Below are 15455 nucleotides of genomic sequence, written 5' to 3'. Positions count from 1 at the left end.
ACATTGACTATATAACCTCCCCCCCCCCCCGTCTCCTTCGTCAATGTTGGACAGACACACGAGGAGCACCACCACCCTAGCGAGGTGTAGGTTAGGGTGTTAGGTGTAGGTTAGGGTGTTAGGTGTAGGTTAGGGTGTTAGGTGTAGGTTAGGGTGTTTAGTCATTAGATGAAATAAACTGGGGTGCCTAATCTTCAGGTGACCGGGAAAAACGACAGAAATTTGGCATTATATTAAGAATCGTTACAGGAAAAAATTATGTTGATATCCAATACACAATAAAAATAAATGACCTGTTTTGTTTTTTTTGTTTTTAAGTGAAAATAGACTTGACATGACCTGGTGATGATTGAACCTCCCTCCCACCTGGCTAGCTGGCTGACTGGCTCGTCCTCTCAATTATACACACCTGGCCTACACCTCTCCCCTCACCTCACCTTTGACCTCTCACCTTGACCTTGTTCAGTCACTCACCTTTCATCTTGACCTCTCATTCAATAGATGTGTTACCTAATGTTAATAATAATTATGACGATAAATAATAAAATAATAATAATAATAATAATAATAATAAGATGAAAGAGCGATAAATAATAATAATAATAATAATAATAATAATAATAATAATAAAATTTGTTCTTTGCAGGTAGCGAGGGAGGACAGTGGTGGTGGTGAGGGGTGAGTGACGGTCACCTTTTGTCCTCGTGTCAGGTGTTGACTCTGGCCTCCCCTGGCGGCGTAACCCATGTCGACCTGCTAACTGGCGCCGGCGGCCACAGGTGCTGGGGCAGGTGGGTCAATTTATACGTACACGTCAGTCAGTAAGTCTGTGTGTGTGTTCGTGTTTCTTGTATCACCTGAAGATTAACCACCCTATCGCAAAGCTAACCTAACCTAACCTACCCTTATACCCTACCCTATCCTACCGTAAACCTAACCTAACCCCTAGGAAACGTTAGAATGGTTAAATCTGTAGAAGAAATAACCTAGAAGTCGGGATGGGGCTAATCTTCGTGTGACCTTTATTAGAATATGATTTTTTTCAACACTACACCATTTGACCTGTAGCTTATAACCGATGATTCTTATAAGTAAACAACGATCATTAATAAGAACATGCTTGAACGCCTTTGATCTTAACTGGGTGTTGAAGTGTGTGTGCTTAACCCTCGCCTCACGCAACTGATAGCACAGGCACACATACATTCAAGGCTCAGGATAAACTCACAGGATATTATTACGTTTGATTATTTCCTATACTCACGGCGTAGCTTATTTTCGAGTGCTTGAAATTTTGGGGTAAAAAGGAAATTTGATTTATTATTATTACAAGTTTATTTAAGGAACTTGACCAAATATAACGAAATTTTTATATTCAAGTGTTGGTGTGGGACTGATTGAACTCCTGGCTGTGAATGTTACTGAATTTCCTCTTAATTTAACACGACGAGACGTGTTTAAAATCAGTCAGCTGGCCTCGCTCTTGACGTCACGGATGTTTGTAAACAGTGGGTGAGATTTGAGGAGGTAGGAGGTTGTGTTGTGACGGTGGTGGTGATTGTGGTAGTGGTGGTGAACTTGTGTTGTGACGGTGGTGGTGATTGTGGTAGTAGTGGTTGTTTGTGGTAAAATTGACAGTGATAGTGGTATGGTGAGTTATATAATGATGGTGATTATGATACTGTATAGTGATATTCTAATAGTTGCTCAGATAGTTACGGTCACGGGTGGTATAGTAGTTGTAATTGTGGTTGATGGTGATTGTGGTTACAGCGGCAGTGATAATGATTGCAACAGTGGTGATGCTTCTGTTCTTGCTTATCATCATCATCATCATCATCATTGTATTTTTGCATCATCATTTACTAAGAGAGAGAGAGAGAGAGAGAGAGAGAGAGAGAGAGAGAGAGAGAGAGAGCTATGTCAGGCACGGGACACCTCTTTGATGGGACTAACAGGAGGAGGAGAGGAAAAGAAGGAGGAACATAAAAGGGGGAAGAAGGAAGAAGAGGAGAGGGAAGAGAATAAGAGTAAGGGAAGGGGAGAGTGAGAAGAAGGGAGGAAGAGAACGAAGATGAGGAGGAGAGAGGATGAGGATAATGGGGAGAAGGGAGGAAGAAGGAGATGAAAGAGAAAGAGAAGGATGAGGAGAAAAGAGGAAAATAAAGGAGGAAGACAGATAACAACTAAAAACATGTAATTATTATTTTTTGCGTCACTAAAATGATAAAATAATTTACTTACATTCATCACTAACTTGTTTATTGTTTGATAAGTTGATTAGTTAATATATACATAAATTTATAACTTTTATTTATATATGATATCCCTGATGTATCTTTTTTAATTTTTTTATGCCTGTCGACTGAATTATTTTTGTTTATTAATTTATTTTCCTTTTTATGTATTTCCTTTACTTATTAATTAATTAATTTATACATCTACTCATGCATTTAGTTGTCTGTGCATATGACGTCAATTGAGTCCATTTACTACATAATTTAACTCTAACGAACTTTATAAAGTTATTATAAGTTTAATGTGTGTGTGTGTGTGTGTGTGTGGATAGGAAGACTGGTCGTTGCGGGTGTCAGACGTTCGCTGCGGGTGTCAAATATTTGCTGCGGGTGTCAAACATTTCCTGCGGTTGTCAAACATTTACTGTGGATGTCAGACATTTACTGTGGATGTCAAACTCTTATTCTGAGTGTCAAACGTTCCTTGTGGGTGTTTTTTTTGACACGATAATAAAATTCTAAGTAAGCTTTCACATAGTCCCAACACCTTCAACACAAGACACGAAACATTACAAATTCTGTGTTTCGTGTTTTGCATCTTGAAAAGTATTACAGAAATTTCATAATTCTGGCAATACTTAGCTTAGACTTCCAATACAAACTACAGTGGATATAAATTTTGTATATTTTCGGTAATTGCATAATTTGGATTATGTAAGAGAATTTATTTTTTATTGATTTATATATTGATTAATATTATGTAGTTGTTTATTTTGTATTTATATATTGCTTGTGTTTGTTACACAACCTGATTCATGCAAGCAGGTGCGGTGAAAAAACATCACGGATATTTTTAACTCCCAATTGAACCTCCTGTCGTTTATGTGTTGATATTGATAATATTTATCTTTTACTGTGCTAGCCTTCTTGCCTTCATAACTCTCACCTCTGAAGACTCTATTTAATATTGCCTGCATGGGTTGGTCATCCTCAAAAGGTTTTCAAAGGCTCTCAGTCGTATGTGGTGTCGTCACTCTCACTGCTTGAACTAAACCTCTGTAAGGAGATTAAACACTCAATAGTGGTGTCGTAGCCCTTCTTTTTTTTACCTCTTGAGTCATGATAGTTTAGTACCTTGTATGACGAAATTTGTGGTTTTTATTTTTTGGCTGCGTTTAGTCAGAGAGGTAATTATATGGCTAGGCTGAAAGTCATCAGTAATGTTTGGTTTTGATTAGCGTAAGGAAGAAGTTATTAGACTTACTATTACTCTTAGCTGTAAGGGGTGTCGCTAGATTTGTGATCTGAGTGTTGGAATTAGAGTTTGTCTTTTTATATAGTTAATACTCCGCCATAAAACATTTAAATGGCTGAATTCTAGCAATAACAAAGACTTTAATGCTGGACGCTGATGGAGACATATTCGTCAACCAGTCTGCTGTTTCTTAATAGATCGTAAACCGTGAAAATAATAGTTTAAAGTTCAGTGAAATGAAATACACGACTTATGAGTACGCGTTTGATCTCTTGTCTTCAAATTGGTAAGCGGCAAATATAATCAATATTGGGCCGACTACCCAGTAAGGGAGGAGAGTTGGCGGCCCTTATCAGGGACCAGTTCTTGACGTGCTTTCCTTGCCCGGGAGAATAATAGTTACAGATAAAACTAGAGCGCTTCCAGGTCTTTGTTCATAGGCTAATAAATTATTCCACATAAACCATTTTTAACAATAAAAAAATAACGATAACGAAATATTAAAAAATAATAGCATCACTAATTCAACTGCAAGCTCATCATGAACGCACAGAAAAAAATATTAATCATCTCGTACTTTAACAATACATATTATAGGTGTGTTTAGTTGCCACCCCCGTCCTGACAAATTTCTGGGAACGCCATTAGTCTTGTTGGCCTGTAATATAGGCGGCTGTCGATTAATTCAGTACCGAGATGGAATTAGCGTATTATGGCTGCGAAATTTCCTTTGACTGCGGATGGAGGTGGGGGGGGGGGAATAGGAAGGAGCTGACTGGGTCATGCATGCTAAATTGCCGCCGCCGCTATCTGAAGTCTTCCAGCGAGGAGTCTCACGTATTAAACCATTATAGATCACCAGTTTACTCTTATTTATAATGTTGGTTTCCTTGGTCTATATTTTGTTAAGAGTTTTATGTTTATAAATTATGCCTGCATATTTATAATGTCTGAATATGATTGAAGGTCCTCCAGAGTCCAACCATTGCTGTTTCAGATTATTTCGGCAGTGTTATGACTTGACTAAGCCTTATAAAGTTCACGTGCGTTGAGATTATATTAATTTTATATTATTCACAGAAAACATTCATTCTGGAGAACCTTGGGCCTTTGATAGTTATTTGGTACAGTATACAAGTGTTAACGATACTCTACACAGACGTTCTATTGACTAGTAACATTACTCAGCATGTTTCTGTTCTGATGTCAGATAAGAGTGTGTAGTAGGCTATGAACCCAGACATTAGAAAGTGGTTCTTACTCTAGCTGCCTCGATGTTCATGAGTGAAAATGTTATTAACTCTTATCAGTTTCTTCATCCAACCAGTCAAGTGAGAAACTGTTAATATTCAGTCTTTACTCCACTACCTAACTAGTCATTATTGTTGAAGTTGCGTGCGGTCTAAATATATTATTTTTATTTGCCAAGTCTTTGGTATTTATTGTGCATATTTATGTAACAGTCCCTTAGTACTTATTAAGTAATGTGTGTGTATGTGTGCGCGCACGTTATGTGGGTATCTGTTGTACTAGACTAGCGGGAGTTAGCAAAGGGCCGCAGCGAGGGAGCGAAATAATTATATTCATTATAGATTTGGTAATTTCGTTTCTGCTTAGTTCTTGATGACGCTATCAACAGTAGTGGGTTTTTTCTCGGGCTCGTTGCTCACGTCTCACACACCAAGCCATTAACAGCCGTGGTGGAGTAGTACATAAAGTTGTTGGTCCACTATGTTCATGGCAAAATTGCTGTCTCTACCGTACCTGCAGTCTGCACCAGTCTAGAAAATTCTCAAATGTTCCTCGTAACTGATGATATAAGAATTCACCTGACTGGTTGATATTTAATTTAAAGCACTAAAATAACGTCCAAAAATATGCTCACAATTACACCAATATTTTTATATAATTAAATCACCATCATTATAGCCCCAAACAAATTAATGTAAATACAATAACCTTTGAAGGTTCTGTTTTTGTCTTCTAACTGGTGCTCAGTGAACGTATCTTGTTTTATATCATCTCGGTGTAATTATTAATGTTATTTTGTATATTAGTCTAAGTCAACAACCAGTGAATTCTTACATCTTCAATTACGAGGAGAATTTGGAGTTTCGTCTTTGTTTCTCGCGAGATTCGTTTTGCCACAGAGACAATTTAGTTTTGAAAGTTATTATGTTCTGGGTAGTGTTTTGATTTAAAGTATTTGTCAAAGCTTATGAGGCATTGCAGCATATAAATTTGGCATTTATTAATGATTTTGCATAAGTGTTTCGCAATGTCCAGATTGAACAAAACGTTTTTCTCGTTTTCCCGCGCGGGTGTACATGTTGTTGAGGTGGTGCGAGTTGTGCCAATTGCACCATGTTTTCGTTAAACCATGTCCAACCTTCTCCAAAATGTACTCGAAAGTTCCCAAGTCATTCTCTTGTATTGAAAAAAACCCCTACTTGGGTCCTATTTTAGCTCCTTAAAAAAAGATGGAGATATTCACCGTAATTTTCTCTATTGCGATTGATTTCATGTATTCCAGATCTTTTCCTCCTGATTTTTGCATAAGCACTATTGAGCAAAAGAAAATCTTCGTCAGACGATGAGCTAGACATCTTTACGGTACGGCAGCTGGACCACAACTCGCAGATATACATATAATATAGTATACCCCCCCCCTCCTGTATATCTGCGACCTGTGTCCACAATCCACATCCCAGCTTTGACAGTCGGCGTTTGTAGGCACCGGCAACCCTCAAGTGGGTAACCTGCTTTCTTTGTGTTCTTACCCTAAGGGTTCCGTAGTGATTTTTAGAGCTGACTGCCTGTTAATTGACTTAATTTAGGCTCAGTAGCCTCATTGGCGTACTCAACGGCGGAAGTATTAGCTGTGGTCACACATTGCTAGCTTGCTGCTGGTAGATCACTCGTGTGGCAGTGCAATCAAGGTGTAATGGTCTATTGTAGAGGCTATAGGCCTTGGTGTTGATGTTTTCCCGGATAGTCTACACTCCACAGCCTTGTGCATTTCGTTTCTCGCAAGTCGCATTGCCGAGGAGCATATAAGAAGAAATATTTGTAAGACTAAGTTTTGTTTTAAAGAATGTGGCTTTGACTGTCCTGTAGTTATTGTCGTGAGTGTTGCTGTTCCCATTCTGTCGAGAAAACACAAGAAACTTGCCTTTAATTGTGTCGTGTTATTGGTTGGATGAAAATGCAAGTCACACGCTATTTCCTGTCTTAGTAACCCAATGAGTGGCGCAGACTGAAATGGATCATTCATAAGTATCGGTTAAGTTTTACAAGTGGACTCTTAGTGATTTTAAGGTTTCTATCACATGCAATAGATATATCTTAATATTTGGAGTAACTTTAATTCGATATATTTCCGTCGCAAATTAATAATTAATGAACCTAACCTAACCTATCCCCGGACCCCCCCCCCCCCGCTATATAAACAGAAAGGACGTATTTTATTATCTGGTAATAATGAAAGAACTTCGTTGAAGCGTCATGGTATAATTTCTCTTTTTTATTTATTTATTTTTTTTTTAATTAAGAGTATGCTTGGACCAATATCTTCCATTCATGTAACTTGCGATAGAAATTCCATAACGAAAAGTGATAGGTGGGTGAGATCTATCTTTTGAAAGTTCACTTGTAAAATATGGTAATACCTTATCAAAGACAAAAACGTAAGTCAGTGCTCAGTTAAATAACAGGTATTGTCTTTCTACTTTACGATATATAAGCACTGTACAGTGTACACTATGTTTTACGGTGTTTACTTTTTTTGTGGACAGCTCACCCGGGCACAGGTCACTGACCCCTATTGCTGCCTGGGGGCGAAAATATAATACTAATAATATTATTATTATTATTAATAAATAGAAACAAATAAGAATTGTAATAAAAAAATAAGATAATCATAAATAAAAGATTAAAAAAATCAAGAGAGAAAATAAAAAATTTAAAAAAATCAAGAGTGAGAAAATAATAATAATAATAATAATAATAATAATAATAATAAAAATAATAATAATAAATAAAAATAAATAAGAATTATAATAAAAAATAAGCGAAAAAGTGAGACATGCAATTTTGTGTAAATGAGGCAGTTGTCAGATCAGCAACCTGGGACCTGGTCACAATTTTTGTGATGCCACATGGCAGCCGGGTCGACCATTAGAAAACACATTATGCTTCCAATATTCCTAGGCAGTAGTACCTCCTTGTTTGATAGCTGCCCACTACTGCATTATTGACAAACCAAAGGTTAAAACAGTACAGTACAATACAGTATTTGTGTTGTGTGCTCTGTCGGTCTGGCCAGGATAACGTGACCAGTGTATCCATCAGTGTGGTGGAGCTTTTATTGTTTTCCCTGATTCACTAACAACCGTGGGGAGTTACCGCAAAGTGTTCACCATCCAGGAACAGTATTCTCAGAGATTCTTACGTTAGTATTTTCCCATATTTGAGAATAATTTTGATGTCCATTGAAAATCTAGTTGAAGTGGTGATATGTATTTTCACATCACCAGTTAATTGGCAAAACCAATTTGTGAATCTGAGAATCAGGGTTCTTGGCATCATGTTGGCTGTTGCTTGTACTATTGGTAATTATTGACGAGATACCAGTCGCCAATTTTTCATAAAAAAAAAAAATGCTGCAATTTCACAGTTTTATAGTGGACACTGTTGTAGTCTGCACACATGTATTAAAATTTGGTTATTTCTAAGTTAAACCTAACCGAACTTTAGTTGGTAAGAAAAACAAGCAGCTGAAGCGTTGTTAGAAGAACGCACCCCTGGACCTCACCAGCATATTAAACAAAAAGAACTTACTATGGTATGGTGTAATTTTATGTCTTTTGTGGATGTGAGAGAAGCTGCCCAGACCGAGCGGCTCATAAACATACACTGAGCGTAGGACAAAATCACCGCTTAAGACGAAGTAATGCCGCTAATGGGAGCCTAGGGGCCTAAATATCTACCAAACGAAGCATTTCCCCAAGAAATGAATATCATATCTGAACTCAGTGATGAAAATATAGTAAGAAGATCCTTTGAAACAAAGTGGCGATGGGTATCTCATCAATATTAACCCTTGTATTGAGTTTATGTAGTTTAAAATTCACATGATTTGTATGAAGGTACTGAAGCTTTGGCAATGAATAACTTGAGAAAGTAGTGTTTTGAGCTGGCCAGAGTAGGTAGTGCATGTGTGTGATGCTTGCCATCTCCTGCAGATGTCAGCTGTTTCTGCCGTGGACCCCCCTGGGGGCGCCGGGCAGGACGGAAGCAACATTCCTTTCATCGACGACAGCGGTTCCTCTTGTGCTTCCTCCATGATGGGTGAGGAGGATGACACTGCCTCGCTGAGTAGACTGCTCGATGATGCTGCTTCCAGGGAGCTTAGCATCAATGGCCTACATGACGACCTCGCCTCACTCTCTTGTGGGTATGCTTCTCTTGATGCCCATAGTGATGCCCACAGTGATGCCCCTAGTGATGCCCACAGTGATGCACATAGTCGAAGTGATGTGGGCAGCAGCGGGGAATCACAGGAGAAATCTCGGACAGGTTCAGGTAGGTGGTCATGGCAGCAGTCGTCACCTGGGTCCCGAAGGACTTCAAAGTCAAGCATCAAATCCACAGACAATCTTTATGAAGAACCTGCTGATAATGAAGACAATGACGAGAAGCCTCGACCAGCACTGCCGCCTTCCTTGCCACCATGTGACACATGTGAGGACCGCTCCTCGACTTCTTCTTCTTGTTTCACTGGCACATCTTCTTCAGTGCTCTCCTGCACTACTTGTGCAGCAGAGTCTGATGCCAGGCCTGAAGCTGACCCCCCAAGTGGTACCAGATCTGTTGACCCCATACGAGATAATCCTACACAGCCCAACAATCCCTCAAACCCTGCTGGCAACCAAAATTCTCCTCCCACAAATGCTCAGATGCCAGAATCATCCAAAAGTGAGATGTTGCTCAGCAATGGTCAGATGACACCTAATCGCCTGAGCCTCACTGTCAAGGTTAGTTTGCTTGGCTTGGTTTGTGACTGGTCTGTGTGTCTAACATATTTCAAAGATGACCCTGTTTATTGATACAGGGCATCTGCAGTACATTACTGTATTGTATTCATGTCTTATTAATTAGGAACAGTTTCTAACATACATTTGATATGCAGGAGGTGTGGAGCCCTGGTGGTGAAATTCCTGTGCCACTGGTGGCATCAACCCCACAGCCTGGTGGTAGCGGGGGTGCAGAGGCCAAGTACATCACTCCTCACCATTATATTTCCTCCATGCGGGTGGCATCCATGAGGGGTGCAGCCGATATGGGCGGTGCCCTTGTGGCCCGTGTTGCTACCTTCCTCAGGACACAGTACAAGAATCTCATCTCCACACCCCTACAACTACCATGGTGCCCGAGCTTCAAGTAAGAACCTCCCTCTATTGTCAGATATTTTTTCCGTGCAGGGGCCTCACTCAACCAGCTTGCCATACTTTACCTGCTAGTTCTTTAGTTTTATGGCCATTTTTGTCAAATTAAGTCCTCAGTAATTTAGATTCTTGTTTCACATTGGTTCCTATGCTATCTTGGTCTTTCTCCCAGTTATTTTCTCCTCTTAGAGGGTTAATCTCCTATCAGGTGTATCCACATTGTATAAACCTCATTTGCAAGGTCCTCCTTCTTCCTTTCTATGACAGGTCCCTCTCCCAGGTGTCCTATCCCATTTTATTCCCTTTCCCATCAGCATCCTCCAACTCTCCCAGCTGGTTTACAAAATAACCTAGGTTCTTCTATTTTGCAGGCTTCTCCTGATTAATGGAAATAGGTATTTAGTAGCATTGTACGTAAATTTTATATACAAACTAAAATCATCGATGGCATTCTTTATGTCCGTCATTAAATTTTTCCATCGTTTCAGAATGTTAGTGAGCAACTTTGAGACGAGCCTGCTACAGGTGCCCCTGGCTCCCCATCTCAAGGTTCCACCAGGTCTGCTAACAATACCAAACATTCTGCAGCCTCATCAGGTTAGTCATGGAATATCATTGAACTGTAAAATGAATCATTATTGTTGTCTTTAGTTGACCTTTAATTATTATTATGTCACTGTATAAATTGGACTCAGCCATATCATTAGTGTATTTCTAGAAACAGTCAACCAACTTGTGATACATTAACTGTAATTGTTAATCATGTTCCAGTAAATATATCTTAAGTCAAGCATAAATTGACTCATATTTGTTCATTAGCGTAAAAACTATAAGTACATTACAGTATTGTGTTACTACTTAATTTTTTTAATAATTTGCAAATTTTGAAATAAAATAGACTCTTTGCTTTTAAGATTAATGTCAAAATTAGGTAAAAGATGAGAAGAATTAGATATTTATTCTTTTTTTTCGTCTGTTATGCAAGAGACAAGCAACAGGGATATAATATCTGTATCTCTCTCTTTCCATTGTGATAAGTAAAGAAGAATTTCCTTGAAATTTGGTGTATGAATGTACAGTAACTCAACAAAATTTCAGAATAACACCAATTTGCATTTTCCTTTCATAATTTAGAAACTTTTGTCCATTTATCCCTGGCAACAGGATTCCCTAGTTCCTTGCAGTCAACTGTTAGAATATTCTCCACAGATTGTTTGTTTGCTTTTCATGTAGTACTGTATATTATAGTGATATGATTGCTTTGTTAGTTACTGTACAATACTTGTGTTTTAGAATAAAGTACTTTACAGTACTGTGTTTGGTTTATACGCTTTGGCACTTTTTTCTTCAAATAACATAGATTGAAGTTGTAGTCACAGTTTCCATCACATTATGTTTAATGTACACTTATAAAGTATTTCACTTGCCAAGAACCATCTGTTTTTATTCTTTAAATCTAGCAAGATTTAGGGTGTACAGTATGTAGAGAACATTACAGTACACAATACCATGCACTGTAGTACAGGTACTGCATGTACAGTATTAACAGTGTTATTTAGAACTAACTTTATGATGGCTGCTCTCAAGTTGTGAATGTACAGTATTTGGGCTCATAATTCTTGTTGTTTGCTGAAAATACTCAGTGAATGATATTTAGCTACAGTACAGGGTACATTGTACGATATCGAGGTACTGGTACAGCACAGCTGTACTATACATGTACTCTATACTGTATTTCATATTGTATTTTTTCAATCCACAACTTTTAATCAAAATAAAGGTCAGTGAAGCTTTTCATAGAAGTGAGTTAACTAAAAAAAATCACATACTGAACTGTATCTGGATGAGGAAAATTATGAAGTGATGATTTATTTATTTTTTTTTTTTGAGATGCCATAAAATTTTATCAATTTCTAAAAAAACCCTCTTATAGTACGTATACTGTAAAACATACAGGTCTACATATTGAACACATACATACTGTACTCTACAGTACTGTACAGGTATTAAGGTTTGGAACAAATAAAATTTTCTTTCCCAGTCAACTGTTGGAGATCGACCAAAGCGTGTCCTGGTAGAGGGGGACTCAGGGTATGGCATATCTACCCTCGCCCTTAAACTGGCATATGACTGGGCCTTTGACCCCACTGGCTCTTATCTCTCATCTTACAGGTAAACAGTTTTGACTGGTGGATTATGTTCTTTCACAATAATTTTTATTTACAGTAATTTGTAAAAATATAAAAATATACAGCCTTTAAAAATCAAAACCAATGTTGGCACAGCATAATTAACTTTTTAAATATTCTAAATATCTTTAATTATTTCAAAGGTCATTAATAAACACTAATTACTCGAATTTTTAAATTGTGAACCCAGATCCTTAATTTTAACAAAAACCTTTTTATGACTCCAGTAGCCGAAATGCAAGGTATTTTTTACGTCAATCGGCAGTTTTTGGGAAAGTGAAAACTCTCATATTTTTATAATAAAGAGTTTATATGTATATAAAGTTTATATGTATATAAAGGTGATTTAAAACATATGGGCACAGAGGGGTTGGCTAAAACAATTTTTTTTACCCAAAACCATTGTTAGGAAAACATTTTTGTTTTTTTTTAACAAAATACTGTTTTGTTTTTGTTTTAATGCTACTGAATTTGTTGTTTTTATTAAATTTTAAGTATTTTTCTCTTTATATAACTTTTTAATATGCTATTAATAATAAACATTACATTCTGGTTGATTTAGGAATCATTTATACTCTTTTTCCATCTAAAAGCATCACTGTAAAAAGGCCGTATTTTAAAAACGTACGCTTTGATCAGTCACCCAGACTCATCCTACATGCTTAAAGGCAAAAACTAAGTTTAAGTTCATCTAAGTACTGTTGGAGAGAGATGGGCAGTGGCAACTTGGCTCTCCTGGACCCATATAATACATGATCTGAACACATTAGAATCAGAGGCTCAAAACACAACCAAAAACAGAAGCAGTCACCAGTTGTACTGAACAGTGGCAACTTAGCTCCCTGTAAGAAAGCTTATTGTCACCACTTTCACCAATGTATAATTATAGTTCACATGCATGTATATATTTAACAACCACGGGAGTGTAACACATCTCTGTCTCACTCACATTTATTTCAAATGTTTCACTTTCATTCCCATTTACTCTTACTGTTGCTCTGCTATTCTCATAGAATGCTTTTACTGCATTTAATAGCCTTCCCCAACCCCATATTCTTGTAATACCTTCCATAATGCTTTTCTGTTCACCCTGTCTTACATTTTTCCAAATCACTAAAACCATATGTAACCAACAAAATACTTTTTAAAACCAATAAAAAAGGTATAGATTAAAAAATTTGGGGGGGTTTATACCATTGGTTTATATTGGCCAATCCTGCAGCTACATGTGTGAGCAGACATGTCACTATGAATATGTTTATACATGATTCAATTTAGATATGAATCAAATTTGACCGATATATATTTATTGGTACACACTTAAGAAATTACAGATTGCTGTACATGTACTGTACAGTATTATTAAAATTGCTACAGAGTAAAAATGATTGATAATAAATACTTGGGCAACAACAGAATGAACATTTTTGCTTAATGAGGTCCTATCTGAACCTCCAGTGTGTTACTGAGGGTACCCATGGAGTTAAAGCACTGTTTAAGGTGACATTTGTTGATGCGCAGCAGCTGTTTAGAGAACTGCTCGTGTATTTATTGGTGTCAGGATCCAACTCTCTTACTTTGTCCTCTCTTGCTTTATGTGTGTGTTTATTCAAATCAATATTTCAATCCTGTTATGCTAATTGTCATTAATTGTACAGTTCAGTATTTATATGTTTCTGTTTACTGTACTGCAGCTTGGTGTTTGTTCTCACATTGCGAGATTTTCGAGGCGGATGTTTGTTCTCGTACCTGTGCAAAGAGATTCTCCCAAGACACATATTAAGTAAAGAAGCAATGAACACTCTCTGGAACCACATGAAGAAAATTGAAGACAAGGTGAGAGTACAACATTAATTGTCTCTGGTATAAGAGCTATGTTGATTACCTGAAAAGAACTACTGTAACTAAACAATCTTTTATACTGTATTTGCTTGTTATCATTTTGTAAGATATGAAAATAATGTTTTGTTACAAATTTTAGAAGAGTAGTGCAGGTAGTTTGGTGATCCAGATGTAGAATCTTCAAAGTCATGTTGTCTGCAGTATTTTAGTACAGTACAGTATATTGTAAAATACTTTCCCCACCAGGAAAGCCTTAAACATTTGTTGGATCTCCACCAGGTGCTTTTTCTGATTGTTGGGTATGATGAGTTGAGTGAAGAGGAAAGTGGGGACATCAATGAGCTGGTTGAGGGCCAGATGTTTGCAAACTCAACTTTTGTCATCACCTCACGCCGTGGATCCTCTAAGCCCATTCCACCAGTGCTCCATAGACGGCTTTTCATTGCTGGACTTTCTCCCGATCAAACACATAGGTTCATCTCACGGTACTTTGAAGCAATCAACAAACCAGGAAGCGGAAGTGAGGTAAAGACTCCAAATGGACTTAGTTTCTCCTCATGAAATTAATTTTGTGTGAAGGATGTTACTTCTTTGTTTAAAAGAAATTAATTGTTCAATCTATGAATCATCTGACAGCTTGAAGACAGAGCAAGTTTAGTATTCATTCCCCCTGAAAAATTACAAAATGAAGTGCTTCTGATCTGTAAATTTGTTTGTGCAGTCTGTCTTTTTATATGATATTCACCATTCTTTTTTTTTCATCCACATGAGGTTAATTATATATTCCTTGACATATGTATATGAATGTATAATCTTACCTCACTGAACTAGCCATCCTCATCATAAAACTGAATTTCAGTTTTATTTATATGAGATCTAAAAAACAATTTATCACATGCAAATTATTATGAAGTGTTGGAGAATTATGAGTCTGAAAGTTTTTCATTGTTGACTGTTTCCTCTTCAAGGTCCTCTCTCTGATCGCTGCAAGCCAGGAGAAATATGGAGACCTGATCACCTGCCCCGTTATGTGTTTGGCTTTGGGAGTTCTCTATGAAGACTTGGGGGGTAAACTCCCTTCCAGACTTACAGATATGTACATGTCTCTCATAAAGTACATGATCAGGAAGAATTTGATCAACAGAGGGGAGCCAATGTGCTATGATGTCTTACCTGACAAATACAACAAGTTGTTATCGGTAAGCAAATAAAGACGTAAACTCGTATTTTTTTGTGTGTGTGTGTGTGTGTGCATGCATGCGTGTGTGTGTGTGCGTGCGTGCATTGTGAAAGTAATAGTAGTGTTTTCACAATTATTGAGGTTTACTTTATTTATTTATGGATAGGCAGGCAGGCAGACCTTGACTCTATTACTGTACATGATATCTGGACATTGTTATTAACTATTTGTATACTGCATTGTTTTTCAGTGTGCTCATGTATTGTGTATCATGTATACTATTTCACTGTCAGAGTAAACTACAGT

At 37.4% G+C, this 15455-nt stretch overlaps 1 protein-coding gene across 2 annotated transcripts in view; it reads left to right on the top strand.

Moving 5' to 3' along the window:
* Window positions 1–650: 650 nt before the first annotated feature.
* The window catches only part of LOC121863836, a 34092-nt gene continuing 19287 nt past the window's right edge, over window positions 651–15455 (top strand). For both annotated transcript variants that reach the window (XM_042362718.1, XM_042362717.1), the window contains exons 1-8: window positions 651–791; window positions 8736–9527; window positions 9683–9933; window positions 10427–10535; window positions 11980–12110; window positions 13822–13963; window positions 14249–14494; window positions 14938–15168. In XM_042362718.1, coding sequence (XP_042218652.1) covers window positions 8736–9527; window positions 9683–9933; window positions 10427–10535; window positions 11980–12110; window positions 13822–13963; window positions 14249–14494; window positions 14938–15168 — 1902 coding nt within the window. In that variant the 5' untranslated portion in view covers window positions 651–791. The remainder of the gene's footprint in view (window positions 792–8735; window positions 9528–9682; window positions 9934–10426; window positions 10536–11979; window positions 12111–13821; window positions 13964–14248; window positions 14495–14937; window positions 15169–15455) is intronic.

This window comes from Homarus americanus, unplaced genomic scaffold (genome assembly GCF_018991925.1).
Source record: "Homarus americanus isolate GMGI-L3 unplaced genomic scaffold, GMGI_Hamer_2.0 scaffold48354, whole genome shotgun sequence".
NCBI classification, from domain to species: Eukaryota; Metazoa; Arthropoda; class Malacostraca; order Decapoda; family Nephropidae; genus Homarus; species Homarus americanus.
This window is presented reverse-complemented; position numbering and strand designations above follow the sequence as displayed.